At 43.6% G+C, this 21,519-nt stretch overlaps 4 protein-coding genes across 4 annotated transcripts; 2 read left to right on the top strand and 2 right to left on the bottom strand.

Moving 5' to 3' along the window:
• Positions 1-4,986: 4,986 nt before the first annotated feature.
• PtA15_14A360 (uncharacterized protein) lies at positions 4,987-6,434 on the bottom strand (the record flags this gene model as incomplete). The annotated part of the gene is made up of 9 exons (XM_053163068.1): positions 4,987-4,998; positions 5,072-5,159; positions 5,250-5,326; positions 5,401-5,424; positions 5,505-5,738; positions 5,874-6,008; positions 6,089-6,182; positions 6,266-6,293; positions 6,383-6,434. 9 exons carry the CDS (start codon positions 6,432-6,434, stop codon positions 4,987-4,989), a joined length of 744 nt encoding a protein of 247 aa, XP_053027031.1.
• Positions 6,435-7,289: 855 nt separating this feature from the next.
• On the top strand, positions 7,290-7,597 carry PtA15_14A361 (uncharacterized protein; the record flags this gene model as incomplete). Its single annotated transcript, XM_053163069.1, has 2 exons — positions 7,290-7,292; positions 7,394-7,597. The coding sequence occupies 2 exons, from the start codon at positions 7,290-7,292 to the stop codon at positions 7,595-7,597; spliced, it is 207 nt and encodes a 68-aa protein (XP_053027032.1).
• Positions 7,598-9,696: 2,099 nt separating this feature from the next.
• PtA15_14A362 (uncharacterized protein) lies at positions 9,697-12,078 on the top strand (the record flags this gene model as incomplete). The annotated part of the gene is made up of 12 exons (XM_053163070.1): positions 9,697-10,014; positions 10,108-10,176; positions 10,300-10,414; positions 10,489-10,516; positions 10,593-10,686; positions 10,761-10,895; positions 11,005-11,238; positions 11,326-11,349; positions 11,427-11,503; positions 11,595-11,759; positions 11,850-11,920; positions 12,008-12,078. The coding sequence occupies 12 exons, from the start codon at positions 9,697-9,699 to the stop codon at positions 12,076-12,078; spliced, it is 1,401 nt and encodes a 466-aa protein (XP_053027033.1).
• A 551-nt stretch (positions 12,079-12,629) lies between these two features.
• On the bottom strand, positions 12,630-14,372 carry PtA15_14A363 (uncharacterized protein; the record flags this gene model as incomplete). Its single annotated transcript, XM_053163071.1, has 4 exons — positions 12,630-12,800; positions 12,909-14,003; positions 14,093-14,240; positions 14,305-14,372. The coding sequence occupies 4 exons, from the start codon at positions 14,370-14,372 to the stop codon at positions 12,630-12,632; spliced, it is 1,482 nt and encodes a 493-aa protein (XP_053027034.1).
• Positions 14,373-21,519: the final 7,147 nt, after the last annotated feature.

The following is a 21,519-nucleotide window of genomic DNA, read 5'->3' on the forward strand; positions in this document are numbered from 1 at the left end:
AATAATGGCTAGAAACAAAAAAAGGACATGTAGGTCTGCATCTTCAATGAAAAACGCTTACCAGATACACTCCATGTATTGTATTGGTTGTAGCCTTGTTGTCCACAAGTGAACCCTTGCAGAGAACAAGATACAACCTTGTTGTCCACAAGTGAACCCTTGTGGAGAACAAGATACAGCCTTGTTGTCCACAAGTGAACCCTTGCGGACAACAAGATACAGCCTTGTTGTCCACAAGTGAACCCTTGCGGACAACAAGATACAGCCTTGTTGTCCGCAAGGGATCATTTGCAAGCGACAAGGCTGTTGTAGCCTTGTTGTCCGCGTATCCCTTGCAAGCAACTGTAGCCTCGTCGTCCGTGGATCCCTTGCGGATGACAAGACTACAACAGCCTCGTCTCCTGGAAGGGATTGTTTCCGGCGGCACCCGCCGGTACACCCGCGGCACCCCCCGGCAGGTGCCGGGTACGGTGCGGGTGCCTATTTTTCAGGTAAAAAGGGTGCGGCACCCGGGTCCAACGGCAGATTCTCTAGTGTTGAGGTTGTGGGTTCAATACTCACGTTGAACAAATTTTAATCTGGCTTCCTGGCAACATACTGAGTTTATGTGTTTTTTGAGTGTCAACTTGAGCAAACATCTCACTCATCACCAGGAAAAAAAAGTAGTCACTTGATGGCAAGTGACATGACTCAGCTTTGTTTTCAGCTCCAACACTGCTCCAATCAACGATGGGCCACTACGCTACGCTACGCTACAGGCCAATATCCGTGAGTGTATCCGTGGTTATTTGGCGAGACAATTGGGGTATTGTTATCCCCAATTATAGCCCAATACACTAACAGTTAGTGTATCTAAAGTTTCTCATTGAAGATCTTGAGTATTGTTATCCAGAATACACTCAAAATACACTAACAGGTAGTGTATTTCTTTTGGATAACCAACATTTCCCTGAAAGTTAGTGTATCAGAGTTAGGATAACAATCTTCTGCACTACAGTATCTGTTATTTCATGGTTTTTAGCCTCTAGAAAATGATTCTCAAAACATCATGTCCCAGATTTATTTTTTTTGTAACACAAAACCAACTTTACTACCAAAAATATCAATACACTGAAAGTAATTTTATCATTAATTGCAGAGATAAACTGACAGTTATTGTATTTGTTATCAGGAATAACAACAGATAACAATCATGAAACTAGGATTTGGTTATTGTTAACCTGGCATATTTCAGCTACACTAACAATACAATAACAGCCAAAAAGAATAACATCAAAAAGATGTATTGTTATTGCAATAAAATCAAGGATAACAGTATTATTTGTGTAGTGCAGTGGAAAAAACTAACAATACACTACACTAACAATACAGTTAGTGTATCAGCCCACCATTGCTCCAATGCTGCTCCTCTCCACCAGCACATCTGGGGCTTGCATGATAGGTGTCAGGATCAAAGCACTCAATTTGAAAAGACCAGATGATGCTCAGCTTTGGCCCTGGCCCAGCTGATGCTCAGCTTTTACCCTGGCTCAGCTGATGCTCAGTTTTTCCCCTGGCCCAGCTGATGCTCAGCTTTGGAACTGGCCACCTGATGATCATCTTTGGCCCTGGCACAGCTGATGCTCAGCCTTGGCTGTGGCTCAGCTGATGCTCATCTTTGGCCCTAGCCTAGCTGATTTTCAGCTCTGATCCTGTCCAAGCTGATTCCTATCTTTTTCCCTGGCCTAGCTCAGCTGATACTCAGCAAGCTGAGCATCAGCTATCCAGCTGGCCCAGGACTGGGCCAAAGCTGAGCATCATCTGGAACAGGACTAGGAGAAGGCTGAGCAAGGACTGGTACAAAGCTGAGCATCAGCTGCGCCAGGACTAGTACAAAGCTGAGAATCACCTGGGCAAGGACTGGTCAAAAGGCTTTATTCCAATTCTGAGAGTGAGCTGTGTGAAAAAGCTCAGTATGAGCTGGGCATAAAAGCTGAGTATGAGCTGGGTACCAAAGCTGAGTATCAGCTGGACAGAACTGAGGATCAGTTGGGCTCATCAAAAACTTAACAGGACCTCCTTGGTAAATTTTGGAAGTTGAGGAGATGGTTGGGAGATTGGGGTAGATAGTGGATAGATATTGGATAGATGGTGGGTAGCTGGCTGGAGCTGGTGTAATGTCACTTGTCATCAACTGACTATTTTATTTTCCTGGTGCATATTGATAAAAACAAACCCAAATCAGGGCCTCTACCAGAAAGTTACACCCAAGTTACCCAAATCTGGGAAAAAATGTAATGTAACTGGTTTTGTTCAAAATTCCCAGGGAACGTAACTAGAGAAAATGAAGCCCATTTTCTGCCGGAGATATTGTAACTCCAAATTAGATATCTGTAACTAGCAGATAATGTAACTGCAAAGGTTAAGTTACACTCAAAGTTATCAATTTGGAGAACATATCTGCCCACCGCTGACTCCTCCACAAGATTATCCCGGAGGAAGTTGGGTGATTTGGAGAACTCCGCTCCGCTGTGAGCCTGTGCCTCTCATGTGACAGCAGGACACAAGAAATATGGTTGGGTACTGCTTGAATTTCTTGGGATAAAGAAATAACAAACAGTAAGAGAGAAAGAGAGAGAAAGAAAGAGATGATCTGAGTTATGATAATCAAGGTTCTTTTGACCTGTAGGTGGGAACTAACATCCACTAGCAATGCTACTCCTTAAGGGAGTGCTGCCAAGCTGTGCCTGAGATTGCAACAGCCTCTTCTCACAATGGAAACGTGGAAGGTACCTGAATTAGACAAGTCTAATCAGCCACAATTTTTTAGACTTCTCTGTGGATAGTCAAGGTTCTTTAAATGGAAACCTATGTGGTTTTTTACTGAAAAAAAACACAGAAAAAGAAGGATATGAAATCAGAGGGATACTTGGGATAAGAGGTCTGGATATATGATGACCTGTGATCAAAAGAGAAGAGCAAATTCAAACAGGAAGAGAAGCAGTCAAGAGAAAAAGAGTTCAATCTGGATAAACAAGGCCAGTCAGAGAGGGAACTTATTGTCAATATCTGGTGGTGATACTGGGAGCTAAGCGGCCTCTGTGGGTGATCCTGGGGTTTGTCCTGAAGGTGTTCTGTGGTCCTGGTTGGCTGGTTGTCTGGTGTCTGAAGTCTGTGTATCCTCCTCAGGCAAGGGGGATCCTGAATTTGAAAATTTTCACAGTTTGCTTATGTAATTACATATGTACATGTGGTTGGCGCGCCTGGTAGCGCTTACACGTTACAACTGTGCATGGTTGCCACAACTCAAGAACTCAGGGAAGGAGTAGAGTTACAAAGAAATGGTAAGTTGTAACTAGGGTTAAAATTGCATGAGAAAACAGAATATGAAGTCCAAATAAGTATAACTCTTAAGATGAAAAAGATATAAGGGAATTTAGGTGTAAAAGAGTAGAAAAGGCAGACTTTAGGCCAGCTGTGCTGGCTCTAAGGCTGACATCCGCAGCTCTGCCAACGTTGTAGGGATCTGAGCATGATTAATGAAGTAAATCATGTAAAATAATAAAGCTCCGCAAAAATTGAACCGTAAAACAAAGCTCTGCTGCATAAAGAAGATAACTCTGCCACAAAACTCCGCAAAAAGCAAGAAAACAGCCGTAAAGCAAGCACAACTGTGGAACATAAAGCAATTGCACAACATAAAACTCCACTCCGCAACGTAAGCAAAAGTAAAAGAAGCAAAACAGTCCGCAAAAGAGAGTCTGTGGGGAGTATCATCCAGAATCCTCCCTCCCCCATCCTGGTTTTATAGAGAAAAGAAAGACAACTGAAAGCTCTCCTCTGTTCACACGCACACACTTTTCATCCGCCAAGCGCTATTCACATGCACACATTTCATCCGCCAAGCTCTGCTCTCACGCTAACTGCCCAGTGATCCACACTCCAAAAGAAAACATGGAGTGGGTTGAACTCCACTCCAGTTTGAGTGCCTAATTTTATACTCCATTTTTTTGGAGTGCACAAGTTTGCACTCCAATAAATATTGGAGTGAAATTCAGAACACTCCAATTTAGCCCACTTTTGGAGTGAACAAAGGTTCACTCAAAATATATATTGGAGTGAAATTCTGAACACTCCAATTCAGCCCACTTTTGGAGTGAACCTTTGCTCACTCTGACATTTATTGGAGTAAACAAAAGTTCACTCCTTTTTTGGAGTGCATGTAGTAAATATTTGGAGTGCATAAAGCCAGCCCCTTGAAAAAAGGTTGAAGCCCAGGGGAAATTTTGGCAATTATTATGGGATTGAAGAGGGAAGTGAATGGAAAATCTTGCTGGGTGAGTATTGGGGAAATTTTGAGGCTAGACACATTGAAGCCTTTTTGGTGGGCTACACTCCTGTGTGGGTCAATTGGAGCTTAATTATGTCGCAGCTGATGCTGTTTCTTTCTTGCACAGTCTCTGGCTTTTGATTTTTCAGTGCAACTTCAAAGCTTGAACTCACTCAAAGACTGAAAATGAAGTTATCTTGATGATTTCCATAAAGAATGACAAGAATACAATATATGCTACTCCTATATTCATATAGGCTAGTCATAAGAGATTGTCTTTTGCTATATTGGAAGTCCGCCTTTGTCCCTACATGCCACCACAGTACCATGCTTTCTTCTCTTCTTCCGGATTGCTGTTTTTTTGTTAGTTTGAAATTGAACAATATTTTCAATCCACATTAGGAAAGATAAGTTTGAAGAAAAGTAAACCAAAGGAAAGAAAAGTCAATTCTTGAAACTGGACTCCCTTGTTTTCATGAGACAATCAAGGATTAGGTTGTTCTACTGACACTTATCAGCACTTGGCCAACAAACTGGAAGATTGAAAATGCATTCAGCATTAACATCAGTGGGTAAGTTCCTGTGCCAAAAAAGAGGTGAGAAAATCAAAAACCAATTATTATCATCATTTTTCAATAAATCCTGACTCTTGTTGTTTACTTGAAATTCAAAATATGTTACTCACTTATCTACGTAAGGATCATGACCAAAACCACCATGTTTGATTTGACAATTCTCAGATTGAGTGGTCATATACTCAACTGTAATCCCATATTTGGATACTATCATTCCTCCATTGTAAATTTGATTTCCAGATTTGTCTCCATTAGCATAAATAACATTCATCATCCTAACATGTTATATAATCCATTTGAAAAATTCAGAACCAGTGAACTTCTGACCAAATATGAAAAATATGAAAGTTTGTTGGATAACTTACTTCCCATCTTTGCACCAACTCAGCCAGCCATCTTCTGGTTTGAATGCCCCATCTGGACCTCCGTGGTTGCATTTATCCTGTTAGTATTAATTTTTCATCATAAATATCTTCATTCATGAGAAAAATTTATTTGAGATTTCTTTTGACATACACTGTTGACAGTCACAAAAGCTTTCTGGATTTTGAAATTGTGATTAACTGATTTGATTTTTTTTTCATACTCCAAGATTTCATAATGAATATAAATTCACTGACTTTTTCTCTTAGAATGTTGTTAATCAATCTACGTTTGACAACTTCTTCCAAAGACTTTTCAATTTCATTTGTAGTTTTGTCCAATGTGTTGGTGAAGAGTTTCCCATCAGCTAGTAATCCTCCCATGCCAGCAGGATCATTGATTCCGGTTCCAAGGGCATGTTTCACATCATCAAATATCTGCTTTTGCATCCCTGCTTGCCATTTTGAAATGGCATCGGTAAATGTCGCCCACTGCAGAAACAAGTGATTTGTTATTAGTTGATTTCTCATTGATTTTTTTATCAGAGCAATTCGTCCTTGATTCATCTGTTGAATGTCTAAATCTATGTTGAACCATCTTCCCGCAAAAGAAAACGGGTTCCTTACTCTAGAAAAGGCATCTGATTTCATTCCTTCATAAGCTTTTTGAGCATTCATGGTGGTCATGACGTGACCTACTGCCAAGGCACCTCCAGCTAAAGCTGCAAAACCCATAGCTGCTCCAGGGAACCAAAATAATATCTTTTGAAAATTAGGTTGTCATGCTTCATTATCAATCCCCTCCAACTGTAGTCGCAATCCAGAAAGATAAAAAAACTCACAACCCCACAGACAGTAGCCCACATCGCAACAACCAACGATAAAATGAAAGATACTTTGAAGAGGTGCTTGGCTTTTTTATCCTCGGGCGGAAAGCTATTTATCCAATTCAAATCAGATTGGAGGCTAATACTTTGGAGAAACATTAAATGTATCAAAGCTAAAAGATGACAACTTACAGATCAATTGAGATTTGTGATCCAACGACTAAAAGAACGAGAAGTTAAGAACAAAATCCAAAGTCATTTTTTAGGAACCAAGATCTTAGGATATAAATAAATATAGAGGATATTTACTGTTGAGGGTACTGGCAGCAAAAGTTAATGCTTTATTGAAGGATTCCTGCATGTGATGCCATTGTTGAACTGAATATAATACATGCCAAACTGGTCCAGGAATTGGAGAACAAATCTAAGAGCAAATTATTTCAGAAAGCTGTCCTATTTTGTAGAAAGAAAATCTTATTACCTGTCCTGCATCGCAAGTTTCTCCAAGACCACACTGAAAATTTTGGACATTGTACTGCCTTGCCAAATCCTGAACAACGATTAATGTGGGTAGATTAAAAGTGACCACGTGCAGAAAAATCAAGTCAGTGAAAATCTTTGACAAAGTATGCAAGATTTACTGAGTAGCTGACCGTAATTGTGACATTCTTCCCGCTAGGATAACTAGCCAAAAACCCCGATATGTTGCGAGCCTTCCAGACCTCCGGAGTAGGTGCTTCGGCATCGCAGATTTTCGCAGTATTTGTGGTGGTATTAGAAGTACTGTTAGTGCTTCCAGTTGTATTGGTCGTATTTGATGTTGAAATCTTAGTAGTTTCGGGAAGCTTTTTTTCCCTCATGGGAAGTGTGCGCTGAGCCGTTTCTTTTGAAGAACCTGATTCGACAAATTGAATTCCAGAGAAAAAAATGATAAGAATCGAAAGTCCAAGGGAAATCTCCTTGCGCCGCGATGATAAAAAACTCGGCAACATTTTCGTTGAAGTATCCTCGTCGGATGAGGGCCTGGTGATGAAAGAATGTTTGCGCAAGTCTATGTTCGAATAGGTTTGTCAACCAAAGAAAGAAAAATTGAAGCGAGTCTTATGAAGTAGCAGTGGATAGGTGAAATTAACCAGAAAAAGACAAAATCAACGATGTCAGGAAGAATGTACAATCAGAGAAAGAAGCAAGGTTAGAGTGATTGAGAGGTTGAACGATGGTAAGTTTCAATGAGAGGTGTTTAGGTTCCTTATAAAAGTAAGCGAAAATGGGGTAGTGGTTGCTCAGAAAGAGTCCTCAGAATAATTTCTATGACTCAAGGAAATATTACAAGATATCAGGTGCGCAAATGATTCTACTGTTGGCGGGAAAGCTAGTCATAAAGGGGATTCCGCTGAGGCCAGAATCCCTGCACTCTCGAATGAAAACCAAGACGCCCCCGCGTCGAAGTGCTTCATTGCGTTGACGGCCGAGGTCTATCGCTCTCGCATCAGCACGCGGGAGAAGCCCCTCACGACCGAATAACGATACAAACAGCTCGTTGCCGTCCTCCATGCAAGAAGCTCCACAAAACCTCACTCCAGAATAGCCGGAGATCTTCCAGCTCATCCCAAATGCGTGGCTTCCGAGGGCTTCTAACTTAACACAAGCTCCGTTCGAGAGGCTTAGTTAGGCTAGGGAGGGCTTGGGGTTGGCGCAGAGCGAGTGAGTCTGCTTTGGACGCTCGGCTCGCCCAGCAGGCGCGCAAGCTGGTAGAGCGGGTCTTGACCTCTTTTTTTTTTTTTTTTTTTTTTTAAGTGAAATTTGGCCTATGGCATTGCACACTATGAATCTGGGTAACATCTACGTGACATGGGGCGTACACACTACTTATGACAAACACAACTACAGGATTGCTGGTGTTATGAGAGGTGGAGGTGGAGATTGATGAAAACGAGATAACAGGAGAGAAGGGGAAAGGAGAATTGAATGAGGGGGGTTGTGTCTGGAAAACCAGGGAGGTCAAATCATTGAGGGAGTTGTTCAGAGAATCGGTTGGAGTCGATGAGGAATTTTGCCAATGCCACCTCAGCTCTTCGATTGCCAAGGACCAAGTCGAGTCTATCCGCTCTGAAACGGATTTGTAAGAGCCGCAGGTGTCTTCGCAATGCCCTCCTCTGAACTCGAGCACTCGGGCAGAAGTTCATAAGGTGGAAACTTGTTTCTCTTGCTCCACAATTGGGGCAAAGTGGATCAAATGACCTGCAAATTTTAAAGAGATGGCTTTTCAGTGCGTTATGACCAGAAGCCAACTGATTTATCAAAGAACTAATGGCAATATGTAGACCCGACGAGGCTGCGGGTTTGGGAGAGAGGACTGCTGTTGTATTCCGATGCACTTTTTTGAAATTTCCCTTGACGGCTAAATTCTGTGTGGAGGGGGACTCCAACGCATCCTTAGCAAGTTCATCCGCGAGTTCGTTACCCAAGATGTCCCTGTGACCGGGGCACCACACAAAAGTGATTTTCAAATGCCCTGGCAGCTCTGACAATGCCAACCGTATTTGCTCGAAAAGCCATTGACCTGGTTTAGGGGCTCCCAAGTCGCCGGTTCTTATGAGTACACCCTGGTTGTCCACAAAGATCATTAGGTGAAGGACCGATGAATCCACAATCATTTTAGCCAATCCCAGAGCCGCCAGGACACCTGCCACTTCGCTTTCGTGGTTAGACACGTGCCTGTTGCCTCCTAATGCAAATGAGCTAAATGCATTTTTGGCCGGGCAAACAGCCGCCCCCGCACCTCCCTTCTCAGGGTGGAACGACCCGTCACTGAAAACTAGCAATCTTGTCGGGTCATACTGATACATTGAAACAAGGGACAGGTCTTCACCAATGATGATAGTCAATCGCCATCTGGTGCTTCAAGGTGTAGTTTGTATTCGCCATGATCATCTCCCCAAGCCTCGGTTTCATTCATGGATCAAACAGTTACAACGATGTCCTTGATGCAAACTGACGTTATAGTCGTCGTATAGTGCTTCCGTCGTCAAGATGTCATCAGTCGTATTGTTTCCATCGTAAGGGGTAAGCTTTCTCGTTCGATCCAGATCAATCAAGTTGTTGGCCGTCTCCAGAGGGCTTGTTCGATCGTTCGATGTCAACAGGTCACCGCCGAGTCCACAAAACACTCGGGCGAGGGTTGTTTTCGGCCGTTGTTGTTCAACGGGGTAACTGTGTCATCACAATCTTCTATGATGGAATGGAATCGGTTATATAAATTCAACCGCAATCAGTGACACGCTTCAGGCGTAGCTGCCGTCCTGAAGCATCTCCCTCACGCATCAAAACTATCTATTGCTCTTTCAGAAAAAACATTCATTAAGTGTTTACCTGCTTGAGCTCTAGCATCAAGCATACCACATTCATTTCAACTTTATTTCTTCCTCCAACTGGACATCAGTCTTTCTGCCATTCTTTATTTCTGAACACGATTCGACATATTCCCAGTAATTCATTTATCTATTTATTTATCTTAGAAGCACCGTGGAGAAGAAACTCAAGAGTAGCCTCTCAACACTTGACAATCTCGCCCGGTCATGAAAAGGGAAAAGCTGTTACGGAATTCTCCAACATTCCACAATATGATCTCTCTTGCTTGTCTCCTTATCCTTTTTGTTGGCCGTCCATTTGTCAAATCAGGAGATTTTGACACTATTCAAGTCGCACTACCCATGAGGGGCAAACCGCTTGTTCCAGCGCCCACGACCAACACAACCAACACAACCAGCACGGAAACCACCCCCGACACGTCCATCACGACCAAAACAACTAAGACTGTGGCTTCAAACAACACCGCGAGGATCTGTGACGTAGAAGCACCCACACCGGAGGTTTGGAAAGCCCGAAATATATCTGGGTATCTAGCAAGCTATCCGAGCGGGCATAACGTAACAATTTCGGTAATTCAAGCCATGAAAAGTCTTACTTTCACGAATACCACTGACATGGGTGTGCTGCTTCACTCTCCTCCCGTCATCTTCGTGTTTTTTTAGGAATTCGCAAGACAGAACGGCGTATCAAATTTTGCGTGTGGGATTGGCGAGACTTGTGATGCAGGACAGGTAAACAAAAATCCTTTCAAAAACAGCAAGATTGTTGCTGAAGATCAACGGGAATATAAACAATTGAAACAATAGATTTGTCAAAGAAGAATTAACATTTCGTTGACAATTACACTTGAATAGATCTGCTCTCCGATTCCTGGACCAGTTTGGCACGTTTTATACGCAGTTCAACAGTGGAATCACCTTCAGCAATCTTTTAATAAAGCAGTATCTTTTGCTGGTGCCACGATAAACAGTAATTTTCCTCCTCCAGTACAGCGTTCAATTCCGCCTTATGGATGCTAATATTCTGGTTCTTATTCTGATTAGCCGTTGCATCACAAATTTCAATTGATCTGTAGGCAGCTTTTGATATAACCTGAATGACTAACTCCTTATATTGACTGTTCATCTGGTTTGATTTGGGAAAATAGCTTCCCGCCCGAAAAAGAAAAATCTGATCACCTGTTCAAAGTCTCTTTCATCTTGTCATTGGTCGTTGCAATTTGGGCTACTATCTCCGGGATTGTAAGCTCGCGTGTCTTCACTTGCTTGATACTGGGCGAGAAAGTGATGGTCTAACACGGGCCATTTGTCTGCAGATAATGTTCTGGATGCCTGGAGCGTCTGTGGGTTTCGCGGCGCTAGCTGGAGCTGCATTGGCAACAGCCCAAACGGCTACAACTATGGAAGCTCAACATCTGTATAATAACCTGAAGTCGGATGCTTTTTCCAGAGTAAGAAGACACTGATGTTGATTGAAAAAGATTGATCGAAATGGATATCAGATCATATAAACAGAACGAAAAGTAAACCAAGGCTAACAATAATAAATGTTTTTTGTAGTGGGCGTCATATACGGATGTGATTTCAAAATGGCAAGCAGGGATGCAAAAGAAATTGAATGAAGATATCAAACGTGCTCTTGAAAGCGGAATCAATGACCCGGCAGGCTTTGGTGGATTGTTTGCTGATGGAAAATTGTTCACTAACACGTTGGACAAAACTACTTATGACATCGAAAGATCTCTCGAAGAAGTGGTCAAACGTAGGATTATCAATGCCATTCTTATAGAAAAAGTGCGCGCATTTTCCTACCTGAGCAAAAGACATTTCTACTAACCCCAGTGATAAAACCATTTCCACAATCGATCTGTCCGAGTTCAGAAAGCTTTTGTGACTGTCAACAGTGTATGTCACTCTTTATGTCAAATACAGTCACCGAAATAAGTTCCAAGATACTAACAATGAATGGTTGTTGCTTGCAGGATGGATGCAACCAAGGAGGTCCAGATGGGGCATTTAAACCAGAGGATGGATGGTTGAGTTGGTGCAAAGACGGAAAGTGAGCTACCTCTAAAATGTACACTTATTGACAAGCAATGTCTTGAAAACTTATTAGTGTTGAACATTCCAAATGATTTTCATCCACAAAGGATGATGAACGTTATCTATGCCGATGGAGACAAATCCGGGAATCAGATATACAACGCAGGAATGATACCGACCAAATATGGGATCACAGTCGAGTACATGACCACCCAATCAGAGAATTGTCAGCAGAAATTTGGGGGTTACAGTCACGACCCTTACAAGGATGGGTGCGCATAGTCTCTCCAGGATATGAGTAACAAAAATGAATGTCAACTGATAAAAAGTGGTGATATTCCAACTTTTTTTTTTCTAAACAGACCCTTGCCCACCGACGTAAATGCGGATTGTATTTTCAACCTTCCAGTGTGCTATCCCAGTTTTGATAAATGTGAGTAAAATCCTTCATGATTGACAAAGATCAGCAACCTTTCAAACTGGTTTTTAACATTTTTCCCAATTCAAACCAAAACCATAGCAATTCGCAAGAAGAGAAGAAAAAAAGGCACAGTAGTTGCTTGTAGGGAAAATGCTGCACTTCCAATATAGAACAAGGCTTAGAACCACATTCTTGGAACGGCCAGCATTTCCAAAGCAATGTCTTGACCAATCATGCCAACAAAAGATAGACATTCTCTCTCTCATCTCCGTTTCCTTTGTTATGCAGGATGGTTGATTGAATCGGACCTTAGTGATGACTTGTTTTTTCTACTTCTCACCACACGAACAATTGTTTCTCAAACTCCAGAAACCTCACAAAATCACTGGGGCTAATATGGAATAAAGAGTATCATTCTCAGAGCAACGAGCTTCTACTGCAAGCTGCGTTCAATAGAGGGAGCAGTAATCCACTCAATTCACATCTTAAAGGTGCTGGTAGCCAATCCGAGACATCAGTGCATGGAACTGCTACGGTCTCTGGATTATTGATTTTTGTGGCTTAGACTCTCAAGGCGGATCAAGTCCTGTGCAGGTTTATGAGATTACAATGGAGAACATATGGACTACAAAAACAAAAACAAGTCAATATCTTGAGACAAGAAGATATTGGACGATAAGGTCTCAGAATGAGATAGAGGATGTTTGGGGGTAAGAGGAGGTCAGAAAGTGAAGTTTTGCTGAATGTCTCGTTTGACATTTTGACGGTCGGTGAAGCGGAAAAAGGGCTCGACATCGATCCTTGGTGAAAATAGTTTCCTGACCATCAAAAAGTTATTTAACTCTAGGCGTTGGAGATGGGTTAATTTTGCCAATGCGAGTCTCAATCTTCCCTACAAAAAACGAACAGACATAAGAAACAAAGGTTTAGTAGGATTTCAAAAAGCCCAGAAAACCTGGTTTTTCTTTGATAGGCCGATGAGGGAAGATGAAGCGCATACCAGATTTCTGACGGGTACCTTGATACTGAGAGTTTCGAGGAAGGGTGCGCGTTCGCACATCCGTTCGATCGAGCTCACAGGGGGAGGGTCGGTATGTTTGATAGTGAGATGTTTGAGCCGACTATAAGTTCGAGTAGATTCGAGAGTACTATTGTAGAGTAACTCGAGCATCAAGCTGACGAAAGTGGTATGGATGCTGAGGGCGGTATCGAACTCGAAGGATTCGAGGAGAGGAGATTTATCGACGAAGGAGGTCATGACATTGCAGAAATCAAGCCAGTCGATGCCGATGTCGACCTCCAACGGGGGCCCATGGGCAATCAAGCTCATTGAGCGCAACGACTTCAGCGGGGCGAGCTGGCTGAACAGGAACTCTGAGACACCGATCCGGCCTAGCTTGAGCTCCTCCAGGAACGGGGTCGAAGCCAGAAGATCAATTATCGTTTGGTCCTCCAGTCGAGTATCCAGAACCAATTTAAACGAGGTCATATTGGCCGATAGCAATTGTGGAAGCTTGTCATAGATATTCGGGTTCGTTAGTCTGTTGTACACACTGCTAACCTGCAGACTAAACGATTTCAATCCTCTGGTCGCTTCAGGTGGTTTGACGGGTTGTGCTTCCGACGAGGAGGCGCCAGCATCCGTCGTGCTATCGGTGGGTTTGGCTGAATAAACTTCCGACAGGATCGTGGGCAGATGGTCCATGAATTCGATCGAAGGTTGGACGAGCTCCAGATGCTCGACGGTCTTGGGCAACACGAGCTGGCGAAAGATGTCCAGCTTTTCGTCGGCCCCAAAGTCGACGGAGCGGTCGGCATAGGCTTTGATGTTGGCAACCTGAAGACCACAGACCCTCCTTATGGTCACTTTTCTGAGCTTGACGAGCCCGTGGATTTGATTGAGTGCTTTTTCGCTGAAGAACCCGTCGAACGGTGGCTTGATTTCCAGTTCCTCCAGACCTTCCAGCAACCGTAGACACTTCTCGACTCCTCTCGGCATTGGATAGGGACTCGTATCTTCCCAGGTGGGGAGTGCGACCAACAGCTTTCGGACATATTTCCCTACATTTCTTGGGCTAGACAGCGACCTGCAAAACTAGTTCCTCAGGAGCATTCTCAGATCATAGCAGAGCCTTCTAAGCAACAGAAAAAAACGTGAATTTTCGGGGAGGCTGGTTCACTTACGAGAATGAAAGTCCTAGTCCTCCTTATGTAGACGTTTTGGAACAAGAACGCCTGGCAAACATCCAGCCAACCACGACAGACCAAGCAGCAAGCCCTGAGGAACTTCAGCTTCCATCGATGTACTCTGGGGTTGCTTTCATCAGAGCGACTAGCCATTCAATCGCCCGGTCAGTATGGATTGGTTTCAGTGTTTCAAGGAGATGATCACGAACCCCAGGCTGAGCGTGATGATCTTGAAGACGATTTCTGGCGGCAGGTCGTTCGGTGTCATGGGCGCCATTGTTGCAATCGGTGCTGCTCGGCCTCAGCCGCCGGCCCGCGAACCGGGCTGACAGCCAACGAAGTGCATACTCTCTCACCTAAACCCATACTCATGCACATAGGCAACTTGCTAAAGTTTAAACCCATACTCCACACGGAGCGGATCAAGGAACTTTCGGCCAGAACCCTCCTTCACGACGCGAGAGCATTTAAGGCTACAGAAGCTTTCCTCCGAATCTCGGCCAGACTACCCCAGTTCCGCAGGGTGGAGGACGCCGAGGGAACTCATCAATGATCTCCACAAGACTGCAACCTCACCGAACATCTGGATCTCTTCCCCCCCCTTTTTTCTTTCTCCCCTTTCCCTTTTCTCATCTCTCAAATAACAAACATTAAAATAATAATAATAGCAAAACACTCCACAGAAACTTAGATGTTTTTCTCCTTTCTATTTACATATATACTGTTGTAACTCCCCAACAGTTTTCATGTCAACCAGATGAATATGCATAGTGCGCAATGTTAAACCAAATCTGCACTTAAAAAAAAAAAAAAAAAAAAAAAAACCCACTCATACGCCTACATAGGCAACTTGAACACTGCATTCCTTTACCAAGTTTTCATTAAACTTGATAACACCAGGTCCCCAGGAGTAGCAGTTTAAGACAAACCTCAATGTACAGCCTGAGAAAGTTGCAAAACATAAATCAATGCAGTAAGAATAGTGTTATGGTTCCAACGCTGAAACAAGTATGATACATGGAGCGTATCTGGTAAACCTTTTTCATTGAAGATACAGACCTACAAGTCCTATTTTTTGTTTTTAGCCCTAATTATGTATAGGGTGGCTGAAAACAAAAAATAGGACATGTTGGTCTCCATCTTCAATGAAAAACGTTTACCAGATACGCTCCATGTATTGTACTTGTTTCAGCGTTTATGGTTCCAAAGTGAAAGTTGGCCAGCAAGGTGAATTCCACTGAAATCAAATTTCAATTCTTTAAAATCATCTTATTTCAATAGACCTCAACTGGGTGACTTCCCTTCAAGATCTGAGGGCCTCCCAGATGTGATGTGGAGCCCCAAAAGCTAGATTTCCCTGCAAAAAATCGCGACTTTTGGGGCTATATCCACAACTGCAAGGGTCCCAGATGATGGAAGTGGTCCACTTCATGTAAGGGTTTCCCCCTTACTGAAACAGGGGTAAATTTAAAAGCATATATGCATATGGATTTACATAGTAGGATCTTCTATATAAGCTTGTAGTACCCAATAAATCACACACTGTGAGCCTGAGTCTCTATAGTGACAGCAGGACACAAGGATATGGGGGGCAATATTTGAATTTCTTGGGATAAAGAAAATACAAATATAAGAGAGAGAGAGAAAGAGAGAAAGAGACTGAGCAAGTTCAAGATCAAGCAGATATTCAAGGTTATTCTGGTGGGAATGCACATCCACTGGCAATGCTACCTCTTTAGAAGAGTGCTGCCAAGCTGTGCTAGAGAGTGCAACAGCCTCCTCTCACCAAAGAAACGTGGAGGGCTTCTGGATTAGACAAGTTTAATCCAGCCACAATTTTTTAGCTTCCTTCTGGATAGTCAAGGTTCTTTAAAGGGAAACCTATGTGGTTTGTTTCTTGCAAAAACCACAGAAAAAGAAGGATATGATGCAGCAGAATCCTTTGGTTGATGATGTCAAGATAGGTGCAGACCTGTGATCAAAGATTGGGCAAAAGCAAGCAGAAAGAGAGAGCAATCAAGAGACACAGAGTTCTACCTCTAAGATAGTCAAGGTTCAGTGAAAGAGTGATACTTACTGTCAATATCCTAGGCGCCTGTGACGGTAGGTATACTGGGAGTGTGGTATCCTCTTTGGTGGTGATCCTGGGCTATCTGCGGGTGTGGTTCTGGGTGTCTGAAGTCTGTAGATCCTCTACAGGCAAGGGAGATCCTGACTTTGAAAATTTTCACAGTTTGCTTACATAATTACACATGTACAAGTGGTTGGCGCACCTGGTAGCACTGCCACGTCACAACTGCGCATGCGCGCCATAACTCTCAATGAGTCGCGGGACTCAATCATAATTCATTGAGTCGCAGGACTCAATTGCCTTGTAGCACTGCCACATCACAACCGTGCATGCGCGCCATAACTCTCATTGAGTCGCGGGACTCAATTGTAATTCATTGAGTCGCGGGACCCAATTGGAGGAACTGACTCTAAGGCTGACACAAGAACTTAGGGAAAGAGTAGAGTTACAAAGAAATGATAAGTTGTAACTAAGGTTAAAATTGAATGAGGAAACAGAATATGAAGTCTAAACAACCTTACGTCTTATGCCTAAGGTTAAAAAGATATGAACACATTTAGGTATAAAATGGAGATAAAAAGGTCAACTGTGTTGACTCTAAGGCTGACACACACTCTGTTCTTCTCAGGCTGGTCAGTCTTCACCTCAAGGTTCCCCTCCCCATGATTTCTCACTACACAAAGTGAAATTCCATTGTTTTATTTAGAGTTCAGCCTTTGGCCCTCCTTGGGGTCCATCCCTCCAATACTGAGGATCCATTGGACCCTTGCACTTAAAGTCAGATCTGGCCAGGGCCCAGAAGTAGGTTTGTATCAAAAGATTAATATGATCCCCAAACTGATGAAAATTTGCCTTGACCTGGGACACAAAAGGATGCGGAGAAAAATAGGAGCTGGAAGGCTCAGGAGATGACGGCAGCAAGTATCAGCTTCTCACTAGATGCAGAAAGATGTTGAAGGGAACAAGGGATGAACACTGAAGTTCACAGTAATGAATGTCTCTGCGTACCCGCGGCCGGTACCGGCCACCCGTAGGCGGGTACCACCCGCACCCGCCCGTGAGTGCCGTGTACGGGTACGGGTGCCTGTTTTTTGGGCTAAACGGGTGCGGCACCCGGGTACCCATCCAGGTACCGCCCCAGCTCACCGGGGTGGGGCGGGGCTTGGGTTTGGGCTCCTGCCGCAGTACACCCCGTTGGGGCTCCCGTCTCAGGTTGATATCTGCTCGCCATCGGGATATCCAGGTCTTGCATCCCTCTTTGGAACCAACCATGATGCCTCGCTCCCGCAACCAGCTCAGAACCCAATCCAATCGCACGTCTTTGCCCGCAGATAATCCCCCCCAAAGAACAGGGCAGTCAAGATTCTAGAGCAGCAGATTCAACTCCGGCCAGAGCATTGACCGATGAGGAGGAGCTAGGTCAGTTTTGCTCTTGTTTGTGGTTTCCATCATTTTCCTGACCCCAAATTTTCTATAGTAAGAGCACAAAAAATAGCCAAAGCCGGCTTCAGTTCGAGCTACCAGTCATACCACCCACTGGAGCTTGAAGATAGTGAACAAATACTATAGCTTGACCGACGCCTCAATTATGTACCGCATAGCTATATGTATGTTTGTTTCTCTATCTCACATTGTCTCATTTGATTTTGACTTATAAATATGTCTTTTTTCAGTGCTTCACCCGTCTTTTAAAGACGAGTATTTCAAATTGGCCAACTGGGAGCCCGAGTGGATATCCAAAGCAATTCGCCTGGCCCGTGATATGTGGGTATCACATTACAAGCCCCGACCAATTACTCCTACCTCCTCGGCACAAGCTTCGAGCTCAAAGGTTGGTCGTTTCCACTCATCTGACCTGTTTAAATCCGCTGATTGCCTTTATCACAGCCCAAGACCACTATGCTGGCCAACCTTGGAAGTGCAGCGGCGGCCCGAGCGGGAGACCGCTCATCCGACCCATTTGACGTATGGCTAGGCGGGGGTCTTGTGCTCAATGGTACCGACCCTGTGAATCCTCTTACGTGGTGGATTCAACAGAAACAGGCTGGTAATACACATGGGGGCCTCGTACATATGGCACTAGATGTTTTAAGCTGCCCAGGTGAGTTTCCGTTTATTATTCTCATCATCAACATCAAGTATCTGACATCTCTCGTCTTGAAATGTGCAGCAACATCTGTTGATGTTGAACGATCATTCAGCTTCGGTCGGGATTACATTTCAGCAAAAAGGCACCGACTCACGTCTACGTCCATAAGTAGAGGTGTGATGGTTGCCTTCTACTCGAAGAATAATAAGATCAAGGAAGGGACCTTGAGCAAATAGAAACAGGCACTCAAGGACAACAGAAAGACCAAGCAGAAGCGCAAAATTCAAGTTGTTGATGTCGAAAATGAATGATGAGGTATAATTAGCTTAAGTAGTAAATTAAAATATGTAATTTATTTTTTTATAGTTTTTTTATATTTTAAAGGCCCACTGGGGGCGTTTGAAGTGAGAAATAGTGACCAAGTACCGCCGGTGTACACGCCGCACCCGCCTGTGGGTGCCGTGTCCGGGTACGGGTGCGGCTTTTTTTGGTGGGGACGGGTGCAACACACGGGTGCAAGTGTACCCGTGTCCGCAGAGACATTCATTAGTTCACAGACAAACAGTCTTGTGACACTCAGGAGTGAGAGAAAGATATGGTTCCAATTCACTGAGGAAAGAAACTCCTAGAACAACTCAGTATAGACTATATACAAGTTGTTAGTGTTATGGATTGAAGCATACTACATAATGAATATAAGCATATCTCAACAAAATAAATGGAGAAAGGACCAATGGTTCATAATTGCTTTTTGTATGCTTGGTTTAAGTAGACTAACAAAAAGCAGCCAACCAGTGGTTGGGAGAAAATTGAATAAAAGACAAACTTGAATACAGACAAGTTTCATGTATATTATCTCTGAGACTACGCATGATAACATGTGTGACAACATATAATCTACTACTTAAGGTAAATGACTGGACAACTTTGGCCGACAATTTGTTGGACACACTTTATCCAACGAGCTCAGCAGCCTGGGCCCAGCAAATAGAAGAACTCGTTGGACCAAGTGTGTCCAAAAACTTGTTGGACAAAGTTGTACAAGGGGTTAGTTTATGCAGTGTCAGGTACACCACAGTTTCAGTTCCTGGGATGCAGCACGTTGGCTTGGCTGCACGGTCTGAAACAGGGCTGGCTTGACCTATCTGCCCTGTTTCAAACAGAGGAGATGGGTTGACAGCAGCAATGGGTCAGACTTGCATTATTCTGACCCATCTGAACCAAGTGTCATGCCAAGACAGCCAATGTACTATGTCAGCATTGCACTTAGGTAAACCATGGTAACACAAATTTTACAGGTGTGACCAACCTTGGCAAGCAGCCCAATGGTCTTGGAAGGTTGGGCCAGCCTGAACTACCCAAAGTCCAACAAGTTTGGTTCACACATATTTTGGGAGTTTTCAACCAAATTTGATGTTTGTTTGGGAGTTGTCCACCTAATCTTTTTCAATTATTCTTAATATTTCTCAATCTGTTTTTTGGGAATTGTCTGATGAAATTTGGTATTCATTGACACCTTCCCCCTGAATAACATTATTCATATAGCATTCTCAAAAATTTTGCATGCAACGCAAAAGGGAGTGGACAAATATAATGATAATTAAAGAGAAAAAATAATTAGGCCCTGTTTGGCTGCCGCATTATATGTCACTAGGGTTTAAGGGTGGCTCTGCCGCCCTGTGACCACTATTGCATATCATGTAGTTATACAATCAACCAAAAACTGTCACTTTTTCCTTTCTTTTTCCCTCCATTTTATGGCACAACAGCAAAGGAGATCGGCATCACACTGAGATACAGTGAATGACCTCGTCTAACAAATGCACCGGGCCAGTGACCGGTGAAAATGCGCGGATCTTGTTTGCTAGACTGGTTATGCATAAGCGGCTGAAATCTTTTGGCCAAGTAAAGGAAGAATAGAGGGGGTCGGAAGTAATGGCCCAACAAGCTACCTCTACCATTATTTCAACGCAAATGGAGGAGTTAGAAACAGACTCGACATTCAGAGTGCCATTGAATGAGGGCCACAACCTCCCAAAAATAGGATCCTCATTAGACCGCTGGAGGCAAATTTTACAGAGGGGATTGGAAAGATGGGAGGAAGGTGTTGGGCACAGAGCTTTGGTTGGGGAATAGAGATAGGTAATTTATTTGTCTTGCGTCGGGACATGGCGTAGATTTGATAGAAGAATTGATGAGCTGACTGTTGGGGAAGCCATTGAATAGGACCGGGTGGTTGACTGATGAGAATGGTGGGGTTGGTTAGTCAGCTGTCTGCAAGAAGTTTATTGAGGAGGGGGGCATTTATAGGCCTATCCCGGTATGTGGTCTGAGATTTCCGGAATTGGTGAACATCCTCTTCAAAGGAATTGGAGAGGCCCAGGCAATCATTGTTTCCCTGGACACCGTCCAGTGTCCCGGAAATGACAAACAGACTCTTTCTAAATGTTTGGGTCTCCGTTTCTGGGACCCAGTCTCAGCTTCCTGGAATTGGCAGACGTCTTCTCCGGGGTAGTGGCATAGGCCGCAGAAAGATGACATCCTGGGGAATTGGTGAACTTCCTCTTCCAAGGAATTGGCGAGGCCCAGGCAAACACTGTATCCCTCAACACGGCCCAGTGTCCCAAAAATGGTGAAAAAACTCTTTGTCAGTATTTGAGGTTCTGATTCCGGGACCCGGTTGCAGCTTCCCGGAAATGGCGAACATCCTCTTCCGGGATGGTGGCATGGGGCTCAGAGACATGATATCCTGGGATATGGTCATTTGCCGTTGAATAGTCTCAGTTTTAAGTTTCCCAGATTAGGAGATTGACCTCAGCTACAATATGAAAATGGAATTTTCCGGTGGGCTTGTTGGTCCGCTTAATGTTAAACCGCTAATAAGTGGGAAAATTTATGACTTGCAACCCCCGGGGGTTTCAAAGTTTTGTTGGCCACGGGGGGTGAACTTCGGGTCGTGCTTCATAAATTCAACCATTTATGACGTATAACGCGGCAGCCAAACGGGGCCTAAACAAACTGGAATCCCATAACAAATGGATTGAGTATTTCCCAACTGAGATATAGAAAATATAGAAAATGAAAATAAGTAGAGGCATTAGTGTAGCATAATGATAAATCAGCTTAAAAATGTTAGTGTAGCGTAGCACAGTGTAGAGGCTGATAAGCTGAACTGGGACTGAGACCAGCGGGCACGAGGCAGGACAAGTGAGTGATGTTTTTGGAAGGATGATTCATTTCACATCTGACTAGAGAAGCAAAACA

Source organism: Puccinia triticina, chromosome 14A (assembly GCF_026914185.1).
Source record: "Puccinia triticina chromosome 14A, complete sequence".
NCBI lineage: Eukaryota > Fungi > Basidiomycota > Pucciniomycetes > Pucciniales > Pucciniaceae > Puccinia > Puccinia triticina.